Here is a 24,654-nt window from a genome sequence, read left to right on the forward strand (position 1 = left end):
TATGTGTATATGCCGTTGAGCTCTCAGAATTGCAAATGTAACTGTTTCATTCCTCTGGCTAATGAAGTGGTCTTTGCAACTGCTAATGCATTGAATTTTGTATCATATGGAGCTAAATGTAATAAAATGAGGAACCATGTCAGCCTAATGCATTCAAAGATTTTTTTCACCCCAAGGCCCACCTGTTTGTAACTATAAAGCATAGCAGCCCACAAGCAAGTGAAAAACATTTTTTTATATATTTCTTTTTTTCTTATTTGCCTATGCTGAAAACCTTTGAATCAGGGCCAGAAAAAAAGAATCCTTTTCACTTAAATCACAGAAACCAAATTTTTTTGTTATGTTAAAAACATAAGTACAAATGATGTTTTATATTTATGTCTCTTCTGGCCTACAATGAACTACTGTGTCCTCTTGGATACAGGCCCACGGACCGCAAGAGGGTGCTTCAAGGTCCATAGGTGGTCCACAGTTTGAGAAACCCTGGCCCAATGCACATTGTGGCTGTTGTGTCTTGATGTGATTCTAAACCACTCTACAAATAAAGCCATTGGACATGTTTGCACGTGAAAATATGGGATGACACAGGCTCTGAATTTCTGGAACATTAATGCAGAGTGAACTGACAGATCTGTCCACTGATGCCGGACTGCAGATCTTCATAAACGACTCAAATTCCACTTTCACTCAACATCACTATGTTTGAACACCTATATGACCTACTGTAATGTTTACTTACATGTGATGTTTTAATATTTCAGTTATGTAGGTCTTTGTTCTGAGCCTGTCTGTTAAATAAATGCTGATAAAATTCTATTTTGTCACATTTTCTGGGATGTGTCCAAGTCACGGTATCAGATAATATTACAGTTTAGAATTAATAAAGTAATAAATGAACCCATGCTTACTGAGTTTTCCCCATCTGTATGGATATAACAAGTGATATTTACTGTGAGGTCCTGGAAACCAATTAGGAACAGAGGGTCTACATCACTGTATGGCCAAAAGTATGTGGATATTTTGGAATTCAGATGTTTCAGTCCCACCCATTGTTAAGATCAAATGCATAGCTATGTAATATCCGTAGACAAACACTGATAGTTGAATAGGTTGTGCTGAACAGTCTTTAAACGTTGCACAATCACAGGATGTCAGTTTTACCACAAGATTGTCGTGTTAGATCTGCCCAGGTCAACTGTAAAGTGCTGTTAGTGTGAGAAGGAAACATCTTTGAGCAGCAACAGCTGAACCACAAAGCAGTAGACCACGGAAACTCGCAGAGCAAGGCTGGCGAGTGCTGAAGCATATAGTGCCTAAAATTTGTCTATGCTCTATTACTACACTTTCAAATTGCCTCTGGAAGCAACATCAGCTGAGGAACTGTGAATTGGGAGATTCATTACATTGATTTCTTTGGCTGAGCAGCTGCACACAAGACTAAGTAAACTATGCACAATGCCAAGCATCGACTGGAGCAGTGAAAACATGATGTCTGGAGTGATGAATCATGCTTCACTATCTGGTAGTCTGATAGATGAATCTGAGTTTGGAGGATGCCAGGAGAACACGACCTACCAGAATACACAGTTCCAATAGTAAAGTTTGGTGGAGGAGGGATAATGAGCTGGGGCTGTTTTTCAGGCCCTTTAGTTCCAGTGAAGTGTGATGTCAATTCTACAACATACAAAGACATTTTAGAAAATTATATGCTCTGCATTTTGGGGCAGCAGTTTGGGGAAGACTCTTCCCTGTTCCAGCATGACCGAGCCCCTGTGCACAAAGCGAGGTCTGTAAAGACATGGTGTGATGAGGTTGGTGTGGAGGAACTCCAGTAGCCTACACAGAGCCCTGACCTCAACCTCATTGAACATTTTTGGGTTGATTTGGAACACTGATTGGAAGCCAGGCCCCCTCGTCCAACATCAGTGTCTGACCTCTCAAATGCTCTTTTGACTGAATTTGCAAAAATCCCCCAGACACACTCCAAACTCTTAAACTTCCTATAAGAGTGGAGGCTATTGCCGCTGCAAAGGTGGCTCAACTTCATATTAATGCCAAAGGTTTTGGAAGGAAATGCCCAACAAGCTCATATGGGTGTGATGGTCAGGTGTCCACATACTTTGTCACTACTATATATATATATATAACTATATGTTGTCACTACTTTTATTCCAGCTTCCCTTCTTTTCAGGAGACTCACTTTCAGTTTCTCAAAGAAATCTGCAGGGATATTTTCCACACCTCCAAAGTTCAGTTGTAATGGCTGAGCAGGTGAGGCTGAATGGCTAGGTTTACACAGCAGGTAAAAGTGGCCCGAATCTGATTTTATCACCAAATCTGATTTTTCTATTTGGCTGTTCACATTAGCCTTTTAATGTGACCCGTATGCGACATCAGTCTGAACAGATCAGCTCCTAAACCGACCTACATGTGCATAAGAGCGATGTACTTCACAAGGCTCATCCAGAGGTCAACAACCATGACGGGCAGTCAAAATGCTCCCGTCGCTCCCGGAGCTTTCCGTTTCGTCTTTGCCAGCATCACAGGAGCGATTATGAAGTTCCAGTAGTTAACAGCTGGACTCAGCACCCACAGTCTGTTCGAGTTCACTGTAAAAAGGGCACGTTATTCGGCCATGGCTACTTCTTTGTTTCTTGTCCTCAGATTCTGTAAACTGTTCTCTGACCCTTTCGCTCAAAACCTCTTCGAACACGGAGCGGCTGCAATGAGCCTCTTCTAATTTTTTGAGACAGAAACATCTAAATGTTTCTGAGTCTCAGCCGTGCAATGATGAACTTTGTTGAACTGTTGAACTGACGTAAAAGTTGCATGAATTCTGCTCTGGCTGTTCAGACTGAGTCACGCTGCCACAGATCGGATACGGATCGGATTTCAGTAGCACATATGAAAGCGTCTCAAATTGGAATTGAAAATGTCAGATTCAATGTGTTTATTTGTTTCACACAGACGCACATCTGTATCACAAATGAAGGAAAAGATTGGATTTGGGCCACTTTTACCTACTGTGTAAACATAGCCTATGAACAACTGGAAATAAAAGAAAAGAAGGCTGGTCTTTCACACAGGACAGGATATCTCCTAGTGTAAGGGTGTTTATTGAGGTTGTTCACGGACTGATATCTCATCACGTTATTGAGAGCTGTGTTGCATTAGCTTAATGGCCTTAATGTAGAACTCATTGTAGCGTAGCTGTCAGTTTAAACTGGTTATATTGGAAAAAAGCCCCAGAATGTTGTGGCCAGTGTATCTTCTTAATTCAGATGTTTCTGAGATGGCTTGAATTTATTTAGCAGATTTCAGGCTGCGGCTCTTTCAGATCATTTCACTGCATTCCTGTCACCACTTTCTCCTCAGGATCTCATTCATTCCTGCCTCGCTCGCCCACACCTACCTTAAAGCTGTTTATTTATTGCTTTGTGATATGAATATTTATTTACTTATTTTTATTGCCTCGTCTTCAGTTCCAGGAGCGAATCAAAAAAGAGTCATAACGTGACATTTTAGTTCCAGTTTATGGCTTTAATTCCCGCTGCAGATTATTTCAGCAGTTGGGAAGAGCAGTATTTGGCCATGTTGTTGGGAGGGAGCCCACCGTAGCCCACTGCGCCATGTAGGCCAAGCGCAGTAATGAAACATGTTTATTCCTCCTTTCTTCCTGTAATCGCGGCAACGGAAGATTCTCTGCTGAAATTGCTCTCAGAAATCTGACGTGTCTGACCCACAAACATAGCCATTTCCACCGGAGCCTCGGCCGTCTGCTGTCTGCTGCTCACCACTCTGAAAACTTGATGATTCTTCTGAGCTTGAGATTAAAGCAGAATCTCAGCTCCCTCTGTCCTTCACTCACAATCCTCCTCAAATCTGCTCTCTCTCTCTCTCTCCCTCTTTTTTCTGGTTTTACTCTTTTTCTGTCTTCATCTTTTATCTGTCTTCTTATGTACTGTCTGTCTGTCTATCGGTCTGAGACTGTCTGTCTTCTGTCTATCTGTGTCTATCTGTCAGTCTATCTGTCTGTGTCTGCCTGTGTGTCTGTCTGTCTGTGCATCTGTCTGTCTATCTCTCAGTGTCTGTCTATCTATCTATCTGTCAGTCTGTCTGTCTGTGTCTGTCTATCTGCCCGTCTGTCTATCTGTCTGTCTCTGTCTGTCTATCTATCTATCTATCTATCTATCTATCTATCTATCTATCTATCTATCTGTCTTTCTATCTGTTTGTCTATCTGCCTATCTATCAATCTCTCTTCTACTCCCTTTCTATGGTTTTTTTCTTTCTTTCTGTCTCTCTCTCTTTCTCTTTGATCAGTGGGTCATTCTCTCTCTCTATGTGTTGGAGTGCTGGTGTGTTTGTCAAATGCACCATCTGTTCATACACACACACACACACACACACACACACACACACACACACACACACACACACTGCACTCATCCCCTTCATTTTATCCTGCTCTGTTCAGCGACTTCCTCCATTCACCAACTCCAGAACTCTTCTATCACACAGTCACATACAGACCCCTATCAGTGCCATGTGTGGGGGTCCACAGCCCACCGTATGCAGTAATTAACATGCAGGCGCTCTCCTGGCTGCATGGCTGATGTTACGTGCTGTTGACAGTGAAGGTGAACCTTCAGCAGGGCTTTCTGAGCGCAGGGACGACAGCCAAACGCCTGCTGTCCTTTACACTGTGTGTAAATGATGAACAGCAGAAATGCCCCACAATTAATTGGAAAAAAGAATTGTTACACTGATTTACATTCAAAAGTGAGAACATTTGTCTGTCTTTCTTCAATCAACCTTAATTTTTTCCTTCTCCTGTAAAGTTGCCCTTTTGGAGATTCAAGGTTTTGTCAGGACAGTGATGATCTAAAGTTAAATGCAAAAGTTTCAAAATGTTTTGTTGATTTGAGTCGTTAAGGAAAAAAAGTTTTATTTCCGGTGTATTTAGCTAAAAATGCACAATCACACCAAATCTCTCGTGGTGAAGAGAGTGCATGGAGTTCATTTTGTGTCAAAAGTTTCTGATAAAGTAATAAAAACTGAAAAGTATCAAAGGGTTCAAATTATGTTACAAATACAAATAATGAGATTCAAATCAAACTTTTCGTTTTATTTCTGTTTGTTGATTTTGGCGGGGTTTTTTTCTACTACACATTTTCACAGGGACAGGTGCTGCTTTGTTGGAGCAATTCAGAATGTATGATTACACGTTAAGAAGACCTGTCACTCCACACAATTTGACCCTTAGAGAGTGAAAGTGAACGCCTTGTCTAACACTTGTAAAAATGTGCCAGAAGTCAGAAGCAAAAGAGCGAATTTGGAAACAAAAAAAATCAGCAAAATTGACAGAAAATTGGCTTCTTTACCTGGAATTTGTAGTCAGATCTCTTTGCTTCAAGTGACTTGTTGTAATTTTGCCTTCTTTTGGCTGAAACCCTTGGGATATATGGTTTACACTGTTTTAGACAGCCTCTAATGACTCAGTAATCCTCAGTATTGATCAGCAATCTGTGTTTCTGAAACATTAGGTTCAGTGAAATTTAATGATGGACATCTTTTGGAATATATCTGGCTGTGGTTGTTTCCTGAGTGACAAAATGTACGTTTTACCATTTTTTAATGTTTATTTAATGAGAACTTGAGGAGGTCATGTTAAATGTCCACTGAATGTCCAACATAAGTCAACTTTACCCATGCCAGTCATAGCTTCAAAGGATGCTACTTGTTGGTGGAAGCAACTGCCGATATTAAAGCACATTGGTTTTATTTTTGGAGCTTTTATTTTTGAGCAGTCTAAAAGCCTACATTGATTACAGTTTTCCCCAGTTGCTCTGGTGAGTTACTCAGAATTGAATTTCTGAAAATTACTTGTCTGGCCTCCACCTCATCTAGTCACTCATGCACATCATAAAAGCCATTTCTCATTCATTTTGAACAAAAATAATACTTTGGCATAATCATGCAGATGATTTTGTATAACTGTCTGCTGTTTCAATTACTTTTGTCATGTCAATTGAAATGTATTATACTTGTCTGTTCAATAGTCTACAATTTAGTTCACTGCAGAAGTCAATACAGTCATAAGTGCTGAACCAGTTCCCATAACTTGCGAAGCGTATTTAGCCTTTTTGGTAAATTGTCTCTTGAATTGTTGATTAGTTCTGAGGTGAACCCTCACACTGATGAAGGGGGATGTGTGAAGCTTTAGGTTAACAGGTCAGATCTCACAAATCTTTAGTTAGCAAATTTTTTTGACAATTTTATTTGGTCAGTAGAAGGTCGAAGAAAAGACAAGCCAGAAAGAGGAAGAGGAGTAAGGCCTGTTGAAGGGTAAGAAGCCAAAACAGAAGAAGCAGTAAAAAAGGATAAGAATAAGGGCCACCATGGTGGCCCACCTTATAATTCACAGCTCTACAATGGCCGGGGCTGGTCGAAGGCTGCAGCCGAATGCTGAGAGGATAACTGTGAATGAACAATTTCACAGAGAGAAAAGTATAATCCCACTGTGTGCTCTATACTGTAATACTGTAATACTATATGCTTACCATAACACTTCATAGAAGTTTTCCACCTGCATGTTACACTATACAGTAAATTTCTTTATACAGATGCTATAATATACACACATGCATATATACATATATATTATCACTGTCGAAAAAAACTATCTCAATTTTTTTTCAATTTTTACTTTTCTGTGTCATTTGAGCTCAGCAACTGTCCCTTATGCTGTGTGCAAATTTCATGATGAATGGACCAATAGAAATGCTCCAAAATTGCTTCAAATTTTTTTTTCCATTACTTGCAGTGAAAGTAAAGAATATTTTTGCCTTTTCCTGTAAAGTTACTATTTTATCAATAGTTGTTTTTCTTTAGAGAGCAAAACCTCGTTCTCCATTTCCATTTTGTCTTTTTTCATTTTTTACCTAATTTGAAAATGCCTGTTGTCCTTTACATTGTGTGCAAATTCAATAATGAATGGTCCAAAAGAGTGGCACAAAATTATTTGGACAAAATTCTGGTTCCGTTGACTTATTTTAAAAGCACGTTTTTTCCTTCTGTGAAGTTACAGTTCTTCCTAAGGGTTTCTCATTTTGTATGTTTTCCTTTTTACTATGCAAAGTCAGTAATTTACAGTACAAACAATAAAAACATGAATTGTTCATTCAGTGCTGAGAAACATGTGGTGCAGTGTGGAGTGGGCTTTAGGAGTCTTGCCCAAGGTCTTTATTGGTGTAGCATGAAGTGCTTTTCCAAGTGAGGGAATCCAACCCTGGTCTGCTAAATAGAGAGCAGTAAACACTAGCTAAGTTTCATTGTTTGTATATTAATAGTTTATAGAGTAATAGTCAGGTTAACTTAACAGATGCAGAGGTTTCTTCAGTTGCCACATCTAAAGCCTACACTATATATTGGTTGGTCAGTAATTAGGTGGGCATCTACTCAGTGGCATTGCCAGGGTTCCCACTCAAAAGGCAGTTAGGTAGTTGTGCCCCTCTAAAGCCAGGTTTCTGTATCTAAACGCTCTTTGTATTATGCAGTAATATGATGCTACAGCATTATGGTAAAAAACACTAAATTCTTAAACTGTGTTGTCTTGGTTTTTATACAGGAGCGAGGTATACAGTGTTGTGGCACCTCCTAAAAAGACGTCAGCCTAGAAGAGGGGACACCTAAATTGTGCCTTTATTGATTGGGCTGAATATAAATAGAATCAGCTGAAGGGAGGGATGTTCCAATTATCTCTGCAGCTCCAGAAACAATACCTTACAAATTATTCTGAGCTTGAACATCCAGATTCCCTCACCAGACAGTAATATGTGGAGTAAAATTGGATTGTTGGATTTGTCCCACCCAAACATTTGAAATAGAGACAATATTCCTATTTGATGCTATGTTGTGTGTTGGCTGGCACTGGGTCTTCTTTTAGCCATTTGTTGAGGCGCTTGTTAAAAAAAAGCTTTTTGCTTAAAAAATATCCTCCAATCATCAGCTTCCCTGGCCATTTACTTTCATCAGAGCATGTGGTTGGAGGTGGAGTTCACTGGCTTTAAACTTAAGGTCAGGAACTAGAGCACAGTGAATAACAATGGAAGTTAAATATAGCTCTGAAAATGGCTTGTGTATAATTTCTTGTTACAGTGCTAGGAGGGTTTGGTTTAGCTAAAGTTAGTATTAACTATGCTTAAGTCATCAAAAAATACGTATAAACTTTAGCTTCTGCAAGTGAGCAAGATGTAGATTAGCAAAGAGGAAAGACGTGATGCTTCTGAAATTTTACCCTAAGGAAGGATTTAAATAATTAATTAAAAAGGACCCAGGACTAACCCCTGGGGAACTCCGCAAGTGAAGTATATTTTCCCAGTGTTGCACACTTTTTCCATCTGTCCACACCCCAGACTGCATACTGCCACACTAAATAGTATGTAATAAATAGTACACCCCCATTAATAGTGCCTTTAGTAGTATAGTTAGTATGTTAGTCTTGTTTCAGTCTTGCAACTCTAGAACACTGTTAAAATGAACATGAATTTTGTGTCATCTAATTTCAGTGTAGTACCACCAAAAATTCATAAATAAATTAATAATAAAACCAACACTGGACACAACATGACTGAGTTTCTTTTTTGTCCATTTGTTGAAGAGTAGCCTTAAGGGCTATTTGGATGGGATTAGTTTTTCATGGTTGGGTACCAGTTTTTGAGATCAATGAACAGAAATGATAAAATATGCTTAGTTTCTCAGTAGCCAATTCAGTCCCCTTCATAACTGTTTTTCAGTTATGCATATCAAAGCATTAGGTAGACTGTGAAAAAGCAAGCTATAGATTAGATGCAGTGCCATGCATCTTAATAATGCCCATAAATAATTAATTAAATAGGGCCCAAGACTAACCCCTGGGGAACACAACAAGTGAAGTGTATTTTCCCGGTGTTGCACACTTTTTCCATCCAGTCAGATGACTGGAACCATTTTTAATACCATATCAGTAGTGTCTACATTTTGTAAATGCTACAAGCTTTTGAGCTCCTTTATTTTTCATTGTTTTTCTTGAAGACTTTGTTTTCACCGTTTCCATTGTCTTTGAATGTACTGTTCACATATATCTAACAGTAATGTTCTTTGTTGCTGTCCTCTGTGTAATGTATTGATGTTCTGTGAATTTTTAACACATTGAGCATGGGAAATGTACTATTAAATAAATAAATAAAACTAATGTGAGGGTAATGATGTTAAAAACTATAGTCAATAGCATCTAAAGCTGTGATTAGTATAAGACTGCTTAGACAACCAGACATAGCTGCCCAGTGAAAGTCATTTACAACCTCAAAATATCCAAAGTGAAAGATGCAGATTCTTCATCTAACCTGATGGTTTGTTACTGCGTCCAGGCAAAACCATCTCTGGCACATACGAGGAGAATGACCTTCACTGAGGGGATGAAGGAGAGGGAGTGAATGCTGTAGAACATAATTAAGTGTGTGAGTTAGTCTAAACCCTCCTTCTGTTTGCCTCTTAGGTGGACAGTTGCGCAGACATGGGCAGACACCGCGCTGACCCCATTAAGTCAACAGCCTGAGTGGAAAAGGCTGACGCTTCCCTCCATCCTGAAACGCTTGACCCTCCTGCGCTCACTTCTTCACATTAAGAAGCAGTGATGAATACTGAGACTCACCAGCACCAATGAACTCAGCTGACACCAACTCAAAAAGCAGGTTTAATTAAAGCCTCTACTTCCTTCACTTGTAGGAAATAAGTGTGGAACTCAACTGATTAATCTAGACACTTTATCACAGAGCCATTGCAAGTGCAAGTAGAAAAAACATACACACACTTGACATCTGAAATAGACCATATATTTTCTGTAATATGTCCTGTATTGCTGTCATCGTAACAAAGCAATGAGTGAGAATAAACTGTAGGGCCTGTAAACTAAGGACTTTTAAGAGATCATTGTTTTTTTCTGATGTTGCTGCAACTGTTTTTTTGACTTCCATTTGGGATGCCATCCATACAATGTGGGTTATGTACAGGAGAGCATAGCATTACCTAAGGGTACCCTCAGTTTTGGTTGAAGAACAAGGCAGAAGCATAGACTGTTTCCTGCTACTTTGCTGATTCTCAAGCTTGAAGATGACGTGCCTGAAGTGGAGGAAGATGCGAGCCCTGGGGGTGCTCGTCTGCATCATTTTCTTCTCCACGTTTCTCTTCAGCTGCACCCTCCCCGATCCCTCTTTCTTCTTTGGGTGGTCCCTGGCCATCCCAGCAGGAACTTGCGCCTGCCATAGCTGCATCATGGAGCCAGAAGACAACACCTGGTTCAGTGAAAAACTCAACCATTCTGTCCAACCACTGCTGTCCAGGACAAACGCTGAGGTCACTGATGACACCTACAGGTGGTGGCAGGTTAGTAAACCTTTTACTCATTTGAAACTGTTTCAGGGTTTCCTCCATGATATAGGAATATCTGGGGACATTTTTAAGGCAGGAATATAGACTTATTAAGGTGGAAATGAACTGAATGTGAAGTTTATAAACCAGTCCAATGCTTTGTGAAGGCAGAGCTGAAAGAAGGGGAGATGGTGTGCTTGCTGACAGTGTCTGATGAACACCAAGCCTGTTATTTAGTCATGGGAGTAAAGTAAGTAAGCTTGGCTGAAAAGCCCCCAGGAAACTTCAACTAAGTGTCCCGTGAGCAGAGAGCATGTTACCGTAAAAATAAACATCACCTATTGCAAGGGAAAAACTATGGAGGTAAAAGGGACGTGGTGTGTTTTTTTATTCAGTTGAAAATCTGGTGCGAGAGCACCCAATACTATGTGGTGAGCACCCGATACTGTCAAGTGAACACCAAAATTGTAAGTAAGTTAGCCAATGGAATTGTTTATCTGTTTTGGGTAGAGCAAAAGTATATCATAGTAACTGTATAACATAGTATCTGGTGCTTATTTGATAGCTTCAGGTGTTCACTTGATAGTATTGGGTGCTCACCACATAGTATGTGGTGCTCGCTTGATAGTATCAGATGCTCACCACATAGTTTCTGGTGCTCATTTGATAGTATTAGGTGCTCACCACATAGTATGTGGTGCTCACTTGGTATTTGGGGTGTACCAGATATTTACCTAAAGAAAAAATACACCATGTTCCTTCAGGGGTCTATACTAGATTACACTTAGCTTCAGGAGGCATCACTGGACTGGTGCTAAACGTTAACAGCAGGCTCCCAGTAGCTGTTTGTGCCTCGGCTGTTTTCAGGAAAAGGCAAACTATCAGATTAGATAGTTAGATAGATAAAGGAATTTGGGGTTGGGTTTTAGAGCGATTGTACTCATGTTAGTGGCAGATTTCTCAGCACTCCAGCACCAAAAGGTCTTCAAGTCGTCCAAACCATCTCAACCTGGCCTCTCTGGCTTTATGTCCAAACTGCTCCACCTTCACTGTCCCTCTGATCTGCTCATTTCTAATCTTGTCCATCCTTGTCACTCCCAATGAAAATTTCAGCATCTTCATCTCTGCCACCTCTAGCTCAGCCTCCTGTCTTTTAGACAGAGCCACAGTCTCCAAACCATACATCATAGCAGGACGCACTACTGTCTTGTAAACCTTCCCTTTCACTCTTGCTGCTATCCTTCTGTCACACATCAGCCCTGACATCCGTCTCCACCCACTCCATCCTGCCTGCACCCTCTTCCTCCCCTCTTTTTTGCACTGTCCATTGCTCTGGATGGTTGACCCAAGATTTTTGAAGTCATCCACCTTTACGACCTCTACTCCTTGCATCTTCACCTTTCCACCTGCCTCCCTCTCATTCACACACATGTATTTCGTCTTATCTCTACTGACCTTCATTCCTGTCCTCTCCAGTGCAAACCACCACCTCTCAAGATTCTCTTCCAACTGCTCTCTACTCTCACCACAGATTACAATGTCATCTGCAAACATCATGGTCCATGGAGCCTCCTGCCTGACCTCATCTGTCAACCTTTGCATCACCATTGCAAACAAGAAGGGGCTCAAAGCTGATCCCTGATGTAACCCTACCTTCACCTTGAAACCATTTGTCTCACTATCACTGTCTCACTATCCTCATACATGTCCTGCACCACTCTAACATACTTCTCAGCTACACCTGACTTCCTCATACAGTACCACAGTTCCTCTCTTGGCACCCTATCATATGCCTTCTCTAGATCCACACAGACACAATGTAGCTCCTTCTGACCTTCTCTGTACTTCTCCACCAACACTCTCAACGCAAAAATTGCATCTGTGGTACTCTTTCTGGGCATGAAACCAAACTGCTGCTCACTGATCTGAACCTCTCACCTTAGCCTTGCTTCTACACATCTTTCCCATACCTTCATGGTGTGGCTCATCAACTTTATACCTCTGTAGTTACTGCAGCTCTGCACATCACCCTTGTTCTTAAAAATGGGGACCAGTACACTGCTTCTCCACTCATCAGGCATCCTCTCACTGTGCAGGATTTTGTTAAACAAACTGGTTAAAAAGTCCACTGCCTTCTCTCCTAAACATCTCCATACCTCCACAGGTATGTCATCTGGACCAACTGCATTTCCATTCTTCATCCTTTTTAAAGCTGCCCTCACTTCCACCTTACTAATTCTCTGATTCTCCCTGATCCACTATCTCTCCCCCATTGTCCTCTTCTGTCTCTCATTTTCCTCATTCATTAGTTCTTCAAAGTACTCCTTCCATCTACTCAACACTCTCTGTTCACTCACTAGTACATTTCCCTCTCTATCCTTTATCAGCCTAATCTGCTGTACATCCTTTCCTGATCTATCTCTCTGTTTAGCCAAACGATACAAGTCCTTTACTCCTTCTTTACTGTCCAGCCTCTCATACAGCTCATCATAGGCCTGAGCCTTTGCCACCATTCTTTTTGCTATGCGACTAGCCTCACAGTACTCCTGCCTACTTCTTTCATCTCTCTGGTTATCCCACTTTTTCTTAGCTGCCTTCTTCTTCTGAATATTCTCCTGGACTTCTTCATTCCACCACCAACTTTTCCTTGTATTTCCTCTGACCAGATGAAACACCCAACACATTTTTGCCATATATATATATATATATATATATATATATATATATATATATATATATATATATATATATATATATACAGTGTCTCACAAAAGTGAGAACACCCCTTACAATTCTGCAAAACCTTTATTATGTATTTTCATGGGACAACACTATATAAATGAAACTTGGATATAACAAAGTAGTCAGTGTACAGCTTGTATAGGAGTGTAGATTTACTGTCCTCTGAAAAGAACGCACGACATAGCCATTAATGTCTAAATAGCTGGCAACACAAGTGAGTCCACCTCACAGTGAACATGTCCAAATTGTGCATAAAGTGTCAATATTATTATCTAGCACTGCCTTAACACTCTTGCTGGACAGGTTGCTACTGGAATACTTTTCCACTCCTACATGATGGCATCACAGAGCTGGTGGACGTTAGACACCTTGCGCTCTTCTTCCTTCCTCTTGAGGATGTCCCACAGGTGCTCAATTGGGTTTAGGTCTGGAGACATATTTGACCAGTCCATCACCTTCAGCAAGGCAGTTGTCATTTTGTAGGTATGTTTGGGGTCGTGGAAACTGCCATGTGGTGCAGGTTCCGAAGGGAGGGCCTCATGCTCTGCTTCAGAATGTCACAGTACATGTTGGAATTCATGTTTCCCTCAATAAGCTCCCAGTGCCGGCAGCACTCATGCAGCTCCAGACCATGATGCTACCACCATCATGCTTGACTGTAGGCAAGAGACAGTTGTCTTGGTACTCCTCACCAGGGTGCCTCACACATGCTGGACACCATCTGAGCCAAACAAGTTTATCTTGGACTTGTCAGACCACATGACATAGTTCCAGTAATCCATGTTCTTGGACTGCTTGTCTCCAGTGACCTGTTTGTGGGGTTTCTTGTGTATCAGCTTCAGAAGAAGCTTCCTTCTAGGACGATGGCCATGCAAATGGAGTTGATGCATTGTGTGGCGTATGGTCTGAGCACAGACAGGCTGACCTCCCACTTCTTCAACCTCTGCAGCAATGCCAGCAGCACACATGCATCTATTTTTGAAGCCAACCTCTGGATATGATGCTGAAAACATGTACTCTACTCCTTTGGTCAACCCTGGCAAGGCCTGGAAACTGTGGAAACTGTCCTGGAATACTGCTGTATGACCTTGGTAGCTCAGTTTTAGGGCGTTAGCAATCTTCTTATAGCCTAGACTATCTTTATGGAGAGCAACAACTCTGTTTCTCACATCCTCAGTGCGTTGTTTGCCATGAGGTGCCATGTTGAATATCCAGTGGCCAGTATGAGCGATTGTACCCAAAACACTAAATTTAACAGCCCTGCTCTCCATTCACACCTAGAACCTTGTAACTCTAATAAGTCACATGACACCAGGTAGGGACAACGACATGTTCACTGTGAGGTGTACTCACTTGTGTTGCCAGCTATTTAGACATTAATGGCTATACACACACACACACACACACACACACACACACATATATTTATATATATATATATATATATATATATATATATATATATATATATATATATATATATATATAAACATATATACACACACACACTGCTCAAAAAATAAAGGGAACGCTCAAATAACACATACTAGATCTGAATGAATGAAATATTCTCATTGAATACTTTGTATTTCTGTACAAAGTTGAATGTGCTGACAACAAAATCACACAAAACTCATCAATGGAAATCAAATTTATTAACCAATGGAGGCCTGGATTTGCAGTCACACACAAAATTGTGTGAAAAAAGCCACATGAGGTCTAGCATTGTCCTGCATTAGGAGGAACCCAGGGCCAACCGCACCAGCATATGGTCTCACAAGGGTCCTGATGATCTCATCTCACTAATGGCAGTCAGGCTACCTCTGGCGAGCACATGGAGGGCTGTGCGGCCCTCCAAAGAAATGCCATCCCACATGGAGTCGGTTTCTAACCATTTGTGCTCATTTGTGGCCTGCTGGAGGTCATTTTGCAGGGCTCTGGCAGTGCTCCTCCTGTTCCTCCTTGCACAAAGGCACAGGTAGCGGTCCTGCTGCTGGGTTGTTGCCCTCCTATGGCCTCCTCCACGTCTCCTGGTGTACTGGCCTGTCTCCTGGTAGCGCCTCCAGCCTCTGGACACTACGCTGACAGACACAGCAAACCTTCTTGCCACAGCTCGCATTGATGTGCCATCCTGGATGAGCTGCACTACCTGAGCCACTTGTGTGGGTTGTAGAGTCCGTCTCATGCTACCATGAGTGTGAAAGCACCACCAACATTCAAAAGTGACCAAAACATCAGCCAGAAAGCATAGGTACTGAGAAGTGGTCTGTGGTCCCCACCTGCCGAACCACTCCTTAATTGAGTGTGTCTTGCTAATTGCCAATAATTTCCACCTGTTGTCTATTCCATTTGCACAACAGCTGTGAAATTGATTGTCAATCAGTGCTTCCTAAGTGGACAGTTTGATTTCACAGAAGTTTGATTTACTTGGAGTTATATTGTATTGTTTAAGTGTTCCCTTTATTTTTTTGAGCAGTGTATATACGGCTTGTTTTGTCCATTCATATTAAATACACTGTTTGTTAAATAGATAAAGAATCTTTCTTTGGGCTCAAATTTGAAGATGTGCCATATACAAGTGTTAAAGGCTTACTGATTAGAATAATCAAAGCCGGCTCCTCCAGGCTGGGGATGGTGAGGTCTCTCCTCTAGCCACCTGTGTGTTTCCGCCGTTTCATTTCGTTTCAGTTTTAAACGGTGAAATCCTGGCGGCTCACTGCAGGACTTCACTTAGAAGGACAAGCCACTAAATCGGAATTGACTCTTTGGTCTTATTACACAGAATGCTCCAAGCATGGCACGATTAAATGAAAAGGCAGTGATTCAATTCATGAGAGAGACGGAGAGATAGATGTTCCTTCTAGACAGAATGCGGAGTTTTCGGTTTAATCTCGGCTCAGATTCTCTGACAAAGTAGGTTTCAATCAGAGTGAATGTCAGAGGAGCAGGTTAAGAACATTACCACTACAACTGTACCCCTCTCTCTCTCTCTCTCTCTCTTTCTCTGTATCTCATCTCTCTATTTCCTTTGTCTCTCTCTCTCTCTCTCTCTGTCTCTCTATCTTTCTCTATTTCTCTCTCTCTCTCTGTCTGTCTGTCTGTCTCGATCTCATTTCTCTCTATCTCCTCTGTCTCTCTCTCTCTCTGTCTCTATCTCTTTCTCTCTTCTTCCTCATCTGTCTCTCTGCCACCTGTCTGATTCCTCCCCATCTCTCTCTCTCTCTCTCTCTATCTCATCTCTCTATCTCCTCTGTCTCTCTCTGTCTCTCTATATATCTCTCTCTCTCTGGACACTGCCCTTTTTAGCTTTGTCACTTACATTAGTCCATATTTCTAGATAACAGTATGTCTAAAACCACTTAAGCAGGTCTGGTAGAAATTAGTTTGACAAATGTATAAAGTGAAATGACTACGACATCCATTTAGCACAGTGCTAATTGGTGGGATATTAACTTCCATTAACTGTTAGCAACATTACCATTACGGCTTGAGTGCCCTCCCGAATGACACCAGTGTGATCTCTGGGAGTTCTTGTTTTTTCATCTGATCAGTGAATGCATTACATCGTGTGACTTAGACACAAGCCACAAAATGTAATACATTCACTTTCAAGATGCAGAGAACCCTTTAATCAGGCAAAGGGGTTTTTAGAGAGTTTATGATTTTCTTTACTAAAGAACCACTGAAGAACCAACTTTAAGAGTGTTCTTCTGTACATTAATAAAAGAGTTTAATTCCAAAATATGCATTGGTCTCTAATCAAGGTGGTACTAACAATAAAATAAGTAACATTTATTGTTCACGGTGGTGTTCACAGTAGATAATGGTGATTATGATAGTGTTCGTGGTAATGTTCATAGTAGTGCTTGTGGTAGTGTTTATGATGTTCATGGCGCTGTTCATGGTGGTGTTCATGGTGGTGTTCATGCTAGTGTTCATTGTAGTGCTCTTGGTGATGTTTATGCTAGTGTCTGTGGTGGTGTTCATGGCAGAGTTTATAATGGTGTTTATGCTGGTGTACATTTGGTGGTGTTCATGGTGGTTTTATGGTAGTGTTCATAGTGGTGTTTGTGATGGAGTTTATGATGGTGTTTAAAGTAGTGTTCATGGCAGTGTTCATAGTGGTGTTTATGGTAGTGTTCATAGTGGTGTTTATGGTAGTGTTCATAGTGGTGTTCGTGATGGAGTTTATGATGGTGTTTATAGTAGTGTTCATGGCGGTGTTCATAGTGATGTTTATGGTAGTGTTCATACTGGTGTTTATGCTAGTGTTCATACTGGTGTTTATGGTAGTGTTCATAGTGGTGTGGTGTTTATGGTAGTGTCCATAGTGTGATAGTTTATGATGGCATTTATGGTGGTGTTCATGGTAGAGTTTATAATGATGTTTATGGTAGTGAGGGTGGTGCTAGTATGAGTATTTCTGACACAGCAGTGTTTCTTGTGCTTTTAAATATGTCACTGTCACTATCAGGTTGAGAGTGGACTGCCACCTAAATTATATCTAGACAAGAGCAGATTTGTGGTCCAGAACTGACCACTGATGAAGGACAAAAGGGCTAAAGAGCACAAACAATGCAACTACAGTCTCTACCTCTACAGCAGCAAGATAGAGGGTTTCTCCTAATGTGGACAGTGACTTTTCTCATTTTCTCTGTGATGGGGAAGTGAGAAACTGTGGCCAACGTTTCACGCTTACAGCCTTGCTAAAACTCAGCACAGCTGGCCTTGCAGTCATGGGATTTTAAAAGCTCTCATTCAAAATGCCCCTGAGATGTGTGACATTTGTAGCAAATGAGCAATGTCACACTTTCATAACCGCGCCAAAAGTCCTTCCGCGTGTCAAGGTTTAAAAAGGATCAGGGTTCTGGTGCCAGACATCAATTTACCACGATTGTGTTCTATTTCAGAGGTGCCCTGATTCTGAGGTTTTTGAATCAGTAACATTAAGGAAAAGTTAGTTATTTTGAAGTCTAACTACATTATGACTTTAGAAATACATTTAGAAACATGAATATCATGTTGAAAAAGTCAAATTTAAGCTCATATTAGCAGCTAGTTTTACTATAAGTCATAAGAAGACAGAAGACGATTTATGAAACAAGTCTCTTTGTAAAGTGATGGGCACATTTCATTCAAAACACTGTTATAAAACATAATTGTCAAACGATGCAAATAATAAGGCAGAGGCACAGAGGTGCCACCAAGGGTTCTTTGAGCCCTTGATGCCATAGTAGACCAATTTTTTGGTCTATGCTCTGGATAAGAGCGTCAGCCAAATGCCATAAATGTAAAATGTAAATGTAAATTGCCAATAAGAAAAGACAAATTATAACATTTGTGGTTAACTTGTGCACTTGTCTGGAGTTTACCTGGTTTGAGGAGCACGATGAAGAATTCAAAGTGTTGACTCCAGATCTCAATCCAATTGAGCATCTGCAGGATGTACTGGCACAAGAAGTCAGAAGGCAGGTGACTGTGCCTTGCTACTAACAGGAATTACAGGATCTGCTGCTAATGCCTTGGTGCCAGATACCACAGGGCACTTGTAGAGGTCTTGTAAAGTCCTTGCCTCAGCCAGTTGGAGTTGTTTTGCTGGCATGCACCCACCAAACATTACATAACCAACAGTGATCTTGATGTTTGGCTCATCACATGTATCCAGAAATTCAGCCTTTATCAGTTTAACTCTGCTTATTCATGCTAAAGTTATAAGCAGTTTTTTTGTTATATGGAGTGCTTTTTGAATGAGTCCCTAAAACAGTCTGCTTAATTCTAAGGGATAAAAAGAGGTTTCAGTATGATAACATAAAACTGAGTTAGGACTGCTTTGGATGCATAAAACCTGATGAAAGTCAAAAGTATACCTCAGAAAAAAGTTGCATACAAATTATATATATATATATATATATATATATATATATATATATATATATATATATATATATATATATTTGGGGGCAGTCGTGGGCTGGAAGTTAGGGATCTGGCCTTGAGCAAGACACCTAACCCCCAACTGCTCCCCGGGTGCAGTGGATAGTGCTGACCCCTGCTCCGAGCAAGTGTGTGCTCACTGCCCCCTAGTGTGTGTGTTCACTAGTGTGTATGTGGTGTTTCACTTCACGAATAGGTTAAATGCAGAGGTGGAATTTCCTCAGTTGTGGGATCAAAAAAGTATCATTTACTTACTTACTTACTTACTTACTTATATATATATATATATATGTGTGTGTGTGTGTGTGTGTGTGTGTGATCTAATCTAATCTATCTAGTGGCTGCAGTCAGAGAGTAACCCAGCCAACCTGAGTGTGGTGCTGGACAAGCTGTTCGAGGTGATTCCGGGTGAGGACCATTATCAGGACTCTGGGCCGAGCCGCTGTAGGACTTGCTCCGTGGTCGGAAATTCCGGAAATCTCCGCTCATCCGGTTACGGGCCTCTCATCGACGCGGGAGATTTCATCATCCGGTAGGATACCAGAACACAACATATTAAGTGAACCAGTATAAGAAGGCAAAGGTGGATTTTATTCTCCCTCCTTGTTTAATCAACTTGAGTTAGTCATTTTAAATGTAAAACGAAAAAAGTCAAGCATTTGATTGAATCTACTTGATTCAAATGAACTAACTTGATTTTTGTTTTTCCATACTTGCACATATTTTAATGTAGATAGAATTTATATGTAGTAAGAGGAGACAAGTATTAAGACACTTTTGTTTTTGTTATTTAATATACTTCCAGTGCATTTATCCACTTCATATTTACACATATAATGTCTTTTGACCTTTGCCATAAATATATTAGCAAAACAGGTTATGCAATGGTGCAAAAACATGTTTTTAAAAATACTAAAATGATAGAAAAAAGTATTGAAACACCACAAATTAATGTACATTAGTACTTGTTGCTAAGCCATTGCTATTATGCTATTCTGTATATAACTGTTGTTATAGCTGCTTTCAGGTTATCTTGTAACTCTTTTTAAATGACTGTTGGCTTCAAAGTTACTGTCTTTATTAAGAGTTTGAGAACATATTGTCAAATTTCCCATGGCACACCTGTCCAGAGACTAGCTATGATTCTATTAACTTTCCGATTGAACGTAATCTATCCAATTGTTGATGTTGAAGGTCTTTGCCAGGCCTCTGTAGCCGTTTTCCATTAAAGTGTTGTTTGATAATGCTGTCCTTGAAAACTTGAAGAAGCTCTTTCACTCTCCCCATAATTGCTACTTGATGAGTGAAATCTGCCGAAGGCATCCTGCAGAGCTAATGTTACTGATATTATTGATACTGTCGCCATCAGCGCTGTGGTTTGCATGTAAATGACTTAATGTACTTCATTGATAAAATTATAGCGTGGCAGTAGCAGGAATTGTTATCAAGACAACCATTGAAAGTCAAGTTTAGTTTTTTTTTAATGGACTCTGGTTGCAAAGTCATAGCAACAGCATGTGAGCAGTTTTTCTTCAAGGTGGAACTACAAGTTATGCAAAAAGTCAAACTAGGAAAATGCAGTAACCCTGTTAATACAGTGTTAAACATTTATTGCATTAATGCATTAAAAGAGCAGAAAACATATAATAAAAAACAGGGCACCTTCTGCATATAAATTCCCAGCTACACTATTAGAAATATATAAGGTTAAGTAGAAGGGGAAAGTTTAAGAGGGAACTTTAAGTTGATGCCAGCTGAAAATATTTGAAAAGCTAAAGCAGTTGTAGATAGCGTTTGTTTACTTACCAAGGCTTAATATTCAGTAAGTACATGAACTTCAGTGCAAACTGGCTGAGCTATTCTTAGGTTATAAAAGTATATAATAAAACTTTGGCCCTGCCGGTGGGCCCTGGCCATTTAAGGGTTTTATATAGTAATTTCATGTGGTTAGGCGAGTGGTTGCTAATGTTTTGCTAGGTAATTGTTATGGCATCCCAGGTGGTTGCTAATGTGTTGGTAGGCCATTGCTATATTATCCTATAGGTTTTTGATAAAGTGTTTCCAAACCATTACTGTGTTATCCTAGATGGTGGCTAGTGTGTAAGTGTGCTGGTATGTATGTGATTCGATATGTAATGTCTATGAGGATCAGTACCAGCTCTTATGCCAGTTAGGTTTGAATTTTCTAAACAGAAAAAATCATGTTTGAGCGAACGTTGTACAAAAACCATGAATGTGCCTAGCAAGCGCACTATTCCTGTATAGGCTCTGGTTTTGTCGTTCCAGCTCAAAAATGTGGTCTGTGAAAACAGTCAAGCCAACCTGATTATTTAGTCTTTAACAAATTGCTTCTATCTCCGTCTCTTTAAACACAGAGGTTGTTTGGTCTGGTTGGTGGCACAGCCAATCAACAGAAACAGATAACATCTTGTTAGAATGAAATGCCAAATAAAATGAGAGAGACAAAAAACACAAAAAATAAATAACCCACAGGTAAATGTTTAAACCCCTGAAAGACATCTGTTTCACACCTTTCTAAAAACAAATACGGCCAGACACTCAGTGCTATTTGGTGTTATTCAAAGTATGTCAGGCAGACATTTAGTCTCTTTTGATGATTAATAGGACAAAAAAGTGTGATGTTTATGTTGAGTGACATTCTGACCTTCTGGCTTTGGGAAGGTGCTCAAAATGTGTCATACCCTGATGTCTAATGAAGAGTGCTGTGTCAATGCACTGATTTAATAGTATATTGCTGTTGTCAGAACAAAACCTCGTATCTCCAAAATGGTAACTTTACAGGAGAAGGAAAAACATACTTTACTTTTAATGTAAGTCAATGGAACCGGAATTTTTACCATGTCATTTTGTGCCATTTCTTTTAGTCCATTCATCATGAAATTTACGTAAATTGTAAAGGGCAACGGGCATTTTCGAATTATGTCATAAACTGAAAAACAACAAAAATGGAGATATGAGGTCTTGTTCTGACAATAGCAATATACAGGAATGTGCTTATAGAATTGTGGGCTTATGCCAATGTCTGACTCTTTTCACATACATATTTGCCCATACATAAACATTTATAAAATGTACAAATTAGTATAGTAAATTTGTAAGTGCACCCTGTGAAATATTTCTCCTTTTTTGACATACACTCACCGGCCACTTTATTAGGCACACTTTTCTAGTAAAAGGTTGGACCCCCTTTTGACTTCAGAATGGCCTTAATTCTTCGTGGCATACGTTGAACAAGGTGTTGGAAACATTCCTCAGAGATTTTGGTTGGTTTTGTGAGTTACTGTTGCCTTTCTATCATCTCGAACCAGTCTGCCCATTCTCCTCTGACCTCTCACATCAACAAGTCAGTTTTGTCCACATAACTACTGCTCACTGGATATTTTCTCTTTTTCTGACCGTTCTCTGTAAACCCTAGAGATGGTTGCGTGTGAAAATCCCAGTAGTTCTGCAGTTTCTGTAATACTCAGACCAGCCTGTTTGGCACCAACAACCATGCCACAACTCTATCTTTGACATGTCTGTCCATAGCACATTGTTCTAAAAGTCCTGGTCTTTGCCTAAATATTCATTAACAAACTTTAGTCTTGCCCTGATGTTCTTTTTTGACAGTAAAGGCACTGGCACACCTCTAATTCTCAGTAAGGCCTGGCCTAGATGAGTTGGCAGTGGTTTTAAATCTTCTCCACTTGTGGATGATCTTCCAGAGAGTAGAATGATTGATTTCCAATATTCTGGACTTCTTCTTAAACCAATTCCCAGTCTCTTAGGCATTTATAACTTTGTTTCTGAAAGACTCTGAGAGGTTTTTTGATTCAGGTATGATGATACCACACATTTCAATAACAAAGTGCAAACCAGACCAGATATCTGAGGTTCAAAAAAGACGGGTTCTTCCAAGGTCTTCTCCAACAGTGTTCTAGTCATTAGCACCTGAGCAAGTTCACCTTATTTTATTATTAAATAGGGATATATGTATATCACATGTATATTCACGGGGCACTTTATTAGGAACACCTATACATCTATTTATTTGAGTAATTATTAAATCAACCATTCGCGTGGCAGGAGTACAGTGTATATATGTAAATCATACAGATACAAGCCAGCAACTTCAGGTAATGTTCATGTCAACCATTAGAATGGATAAAAAATGTGATTTCAGTGATTTTGACTGGTGCGTGATTGTAGGTACCAGACGGGCTGGTTTGAGTATTTGCTGATCTCCTGCCTTTTTCATGCACAACAGTTTCTAAAGTTTACTCAGAATGGTGCCCCCATCTGGGCCTAGTCAGCAGCCTTTAGAGGTGATAGGTGTCAACAGCCTCCTGCTGCAAAAGAAAAGACAGAAGTAACACAAGATGTGAACATCTTACACAATTTACAGACAGCGTTACTTGGTAGGCTAGCCATCATGAGCCTAGAGCTAGTGGCAGGCCTCAATAGCTTCAACATGAAGGCCTTAATGAAAAAACTACCCAGAGTTGTGCAGCGGATTAGGAGCCATCCAACAGGCTTTTGCCAATAAGCTAAAGCCCGTTGTAGTGCCCTACTCCTTCAAGACTCCACTCCTTCAAGGTGGATTCTTTTGCTGCTCAAGCACAAAGTTAAAGAAGAAATCCAGCATATGGAGGTCATCAGGGCCATTCGCATGGAGGAGCCAACTAACGGGTGATTAGTTGTAGTGGTAGTTCCCAGGAAGAACATAACTGTCTGCATATGCGTAACCCTAACCAAGCTGACTGAGGCCACATTTAGAGAGAAGTATATGTTCCCTTCAGTTCAACAGGCTCTTGACACACTGACAGGAGCCAAGATTTTTAGTAAGCTTGATGCCAACATTGGATTTTGGCAAAGTTCCCCAACAGCTGAGTCAGCCAAGTATACAACTTTCATTACACCCTTGAGTGGATGTTTTTTTTTTACCATCTCCCATTTGGCATCGCCTCAGCACCTGAAGACTTTTAAGTGCTCATACCCAAGGCTTGAGCATATATTGTCATAAATAGGCCATATAAGCAACACACATTTCATTAGACTAACTGAAACACAATTAGCACAATTAACACATTAGCACAATTCAGGTTATACTATAAGTTAGACAATTTCAGAATGTTTGGTCAGATTATAGCAGTTACGATGCTTTTATTCTTTTCGGTTCAATTACATCCAGTTCCATTGGCAGCATGTATGACATTAGCTTCAGTATATTTCAGATGAGTAGATAGTTTGTTTTGAATTATGAGCTCCTCTCTTATTTCTTAGATTTTTTATCTGTTGTTCATTCTTCTTCGTCTCATATTTCCATCCAAAACTCTACAGCCTTTTTTAATGAACTTCATAATAAACTGTGACCCAACATTTCTGTCCTGGATGTTTTCCCTATTTTTTTGTGCCAAACCCTCCAAGGCAATGTGACACTCTAGATATGTTAAACAACTTAGAACTTGGCACCCAAATCCCAAATACAATAATGTGGTGAAGTGAAAAAGTGTCCTGTGTTCTGACGAATCGAAATTTGAAATTCCTTTTAGAAAACATGGACAATGC

At 40.2% G+C, this 24,654-nt stretch overlaps 1 protein-coding gene across 1 annotated transcript in view; it reads left to right on the plus strand.

Moving 5' to 3' along the window:
• LOC108435845 (CMP-N-acetylneuraminate-beta-galactosamide-alpha-2,3-sialyltransferase 1-like) overlaps positions 1-24,654 on the plus strand; it is a 57,352-nt gene that overhangs the window by 16,804 nt on the left and 15,894 nt on the right. Inside the window, exons 2-4 of the mRNA XM_037543019.1 lie at positions 9,539-9,730; positions 10,053-10,425; positions 19,425-19,618. Of these exons, the coding sequence (XP_037398916.1) occupies positions 10,153-10,425; positions 19,425-19,618 (467 nt within the window). The 5' untranslated portion in view covers positions 9,539-9,730; positions 10,053-10,152. The remainder of the gene's footprint in view (positions 1-9,538; positions 9,731-10,052; positions 10,426-19,424; positions 19,619-24,654) is intronic.

Source organism: Pygocentrus nattereri, chromosome 11, assembly GCF_015220715.1.
Source record: "Pygocentrus nattereri isolate fPygNat1 chromosome 11, fPygNat1.pri, whole genome shotgun sequence".
Classification (NCBI taxonomy): Eukaryota; Metazoa; Chordata; class Actinopteri; order Characiformes; family Serrasalmidae; genus Pygocentrus; species Pygocentrus nattereri.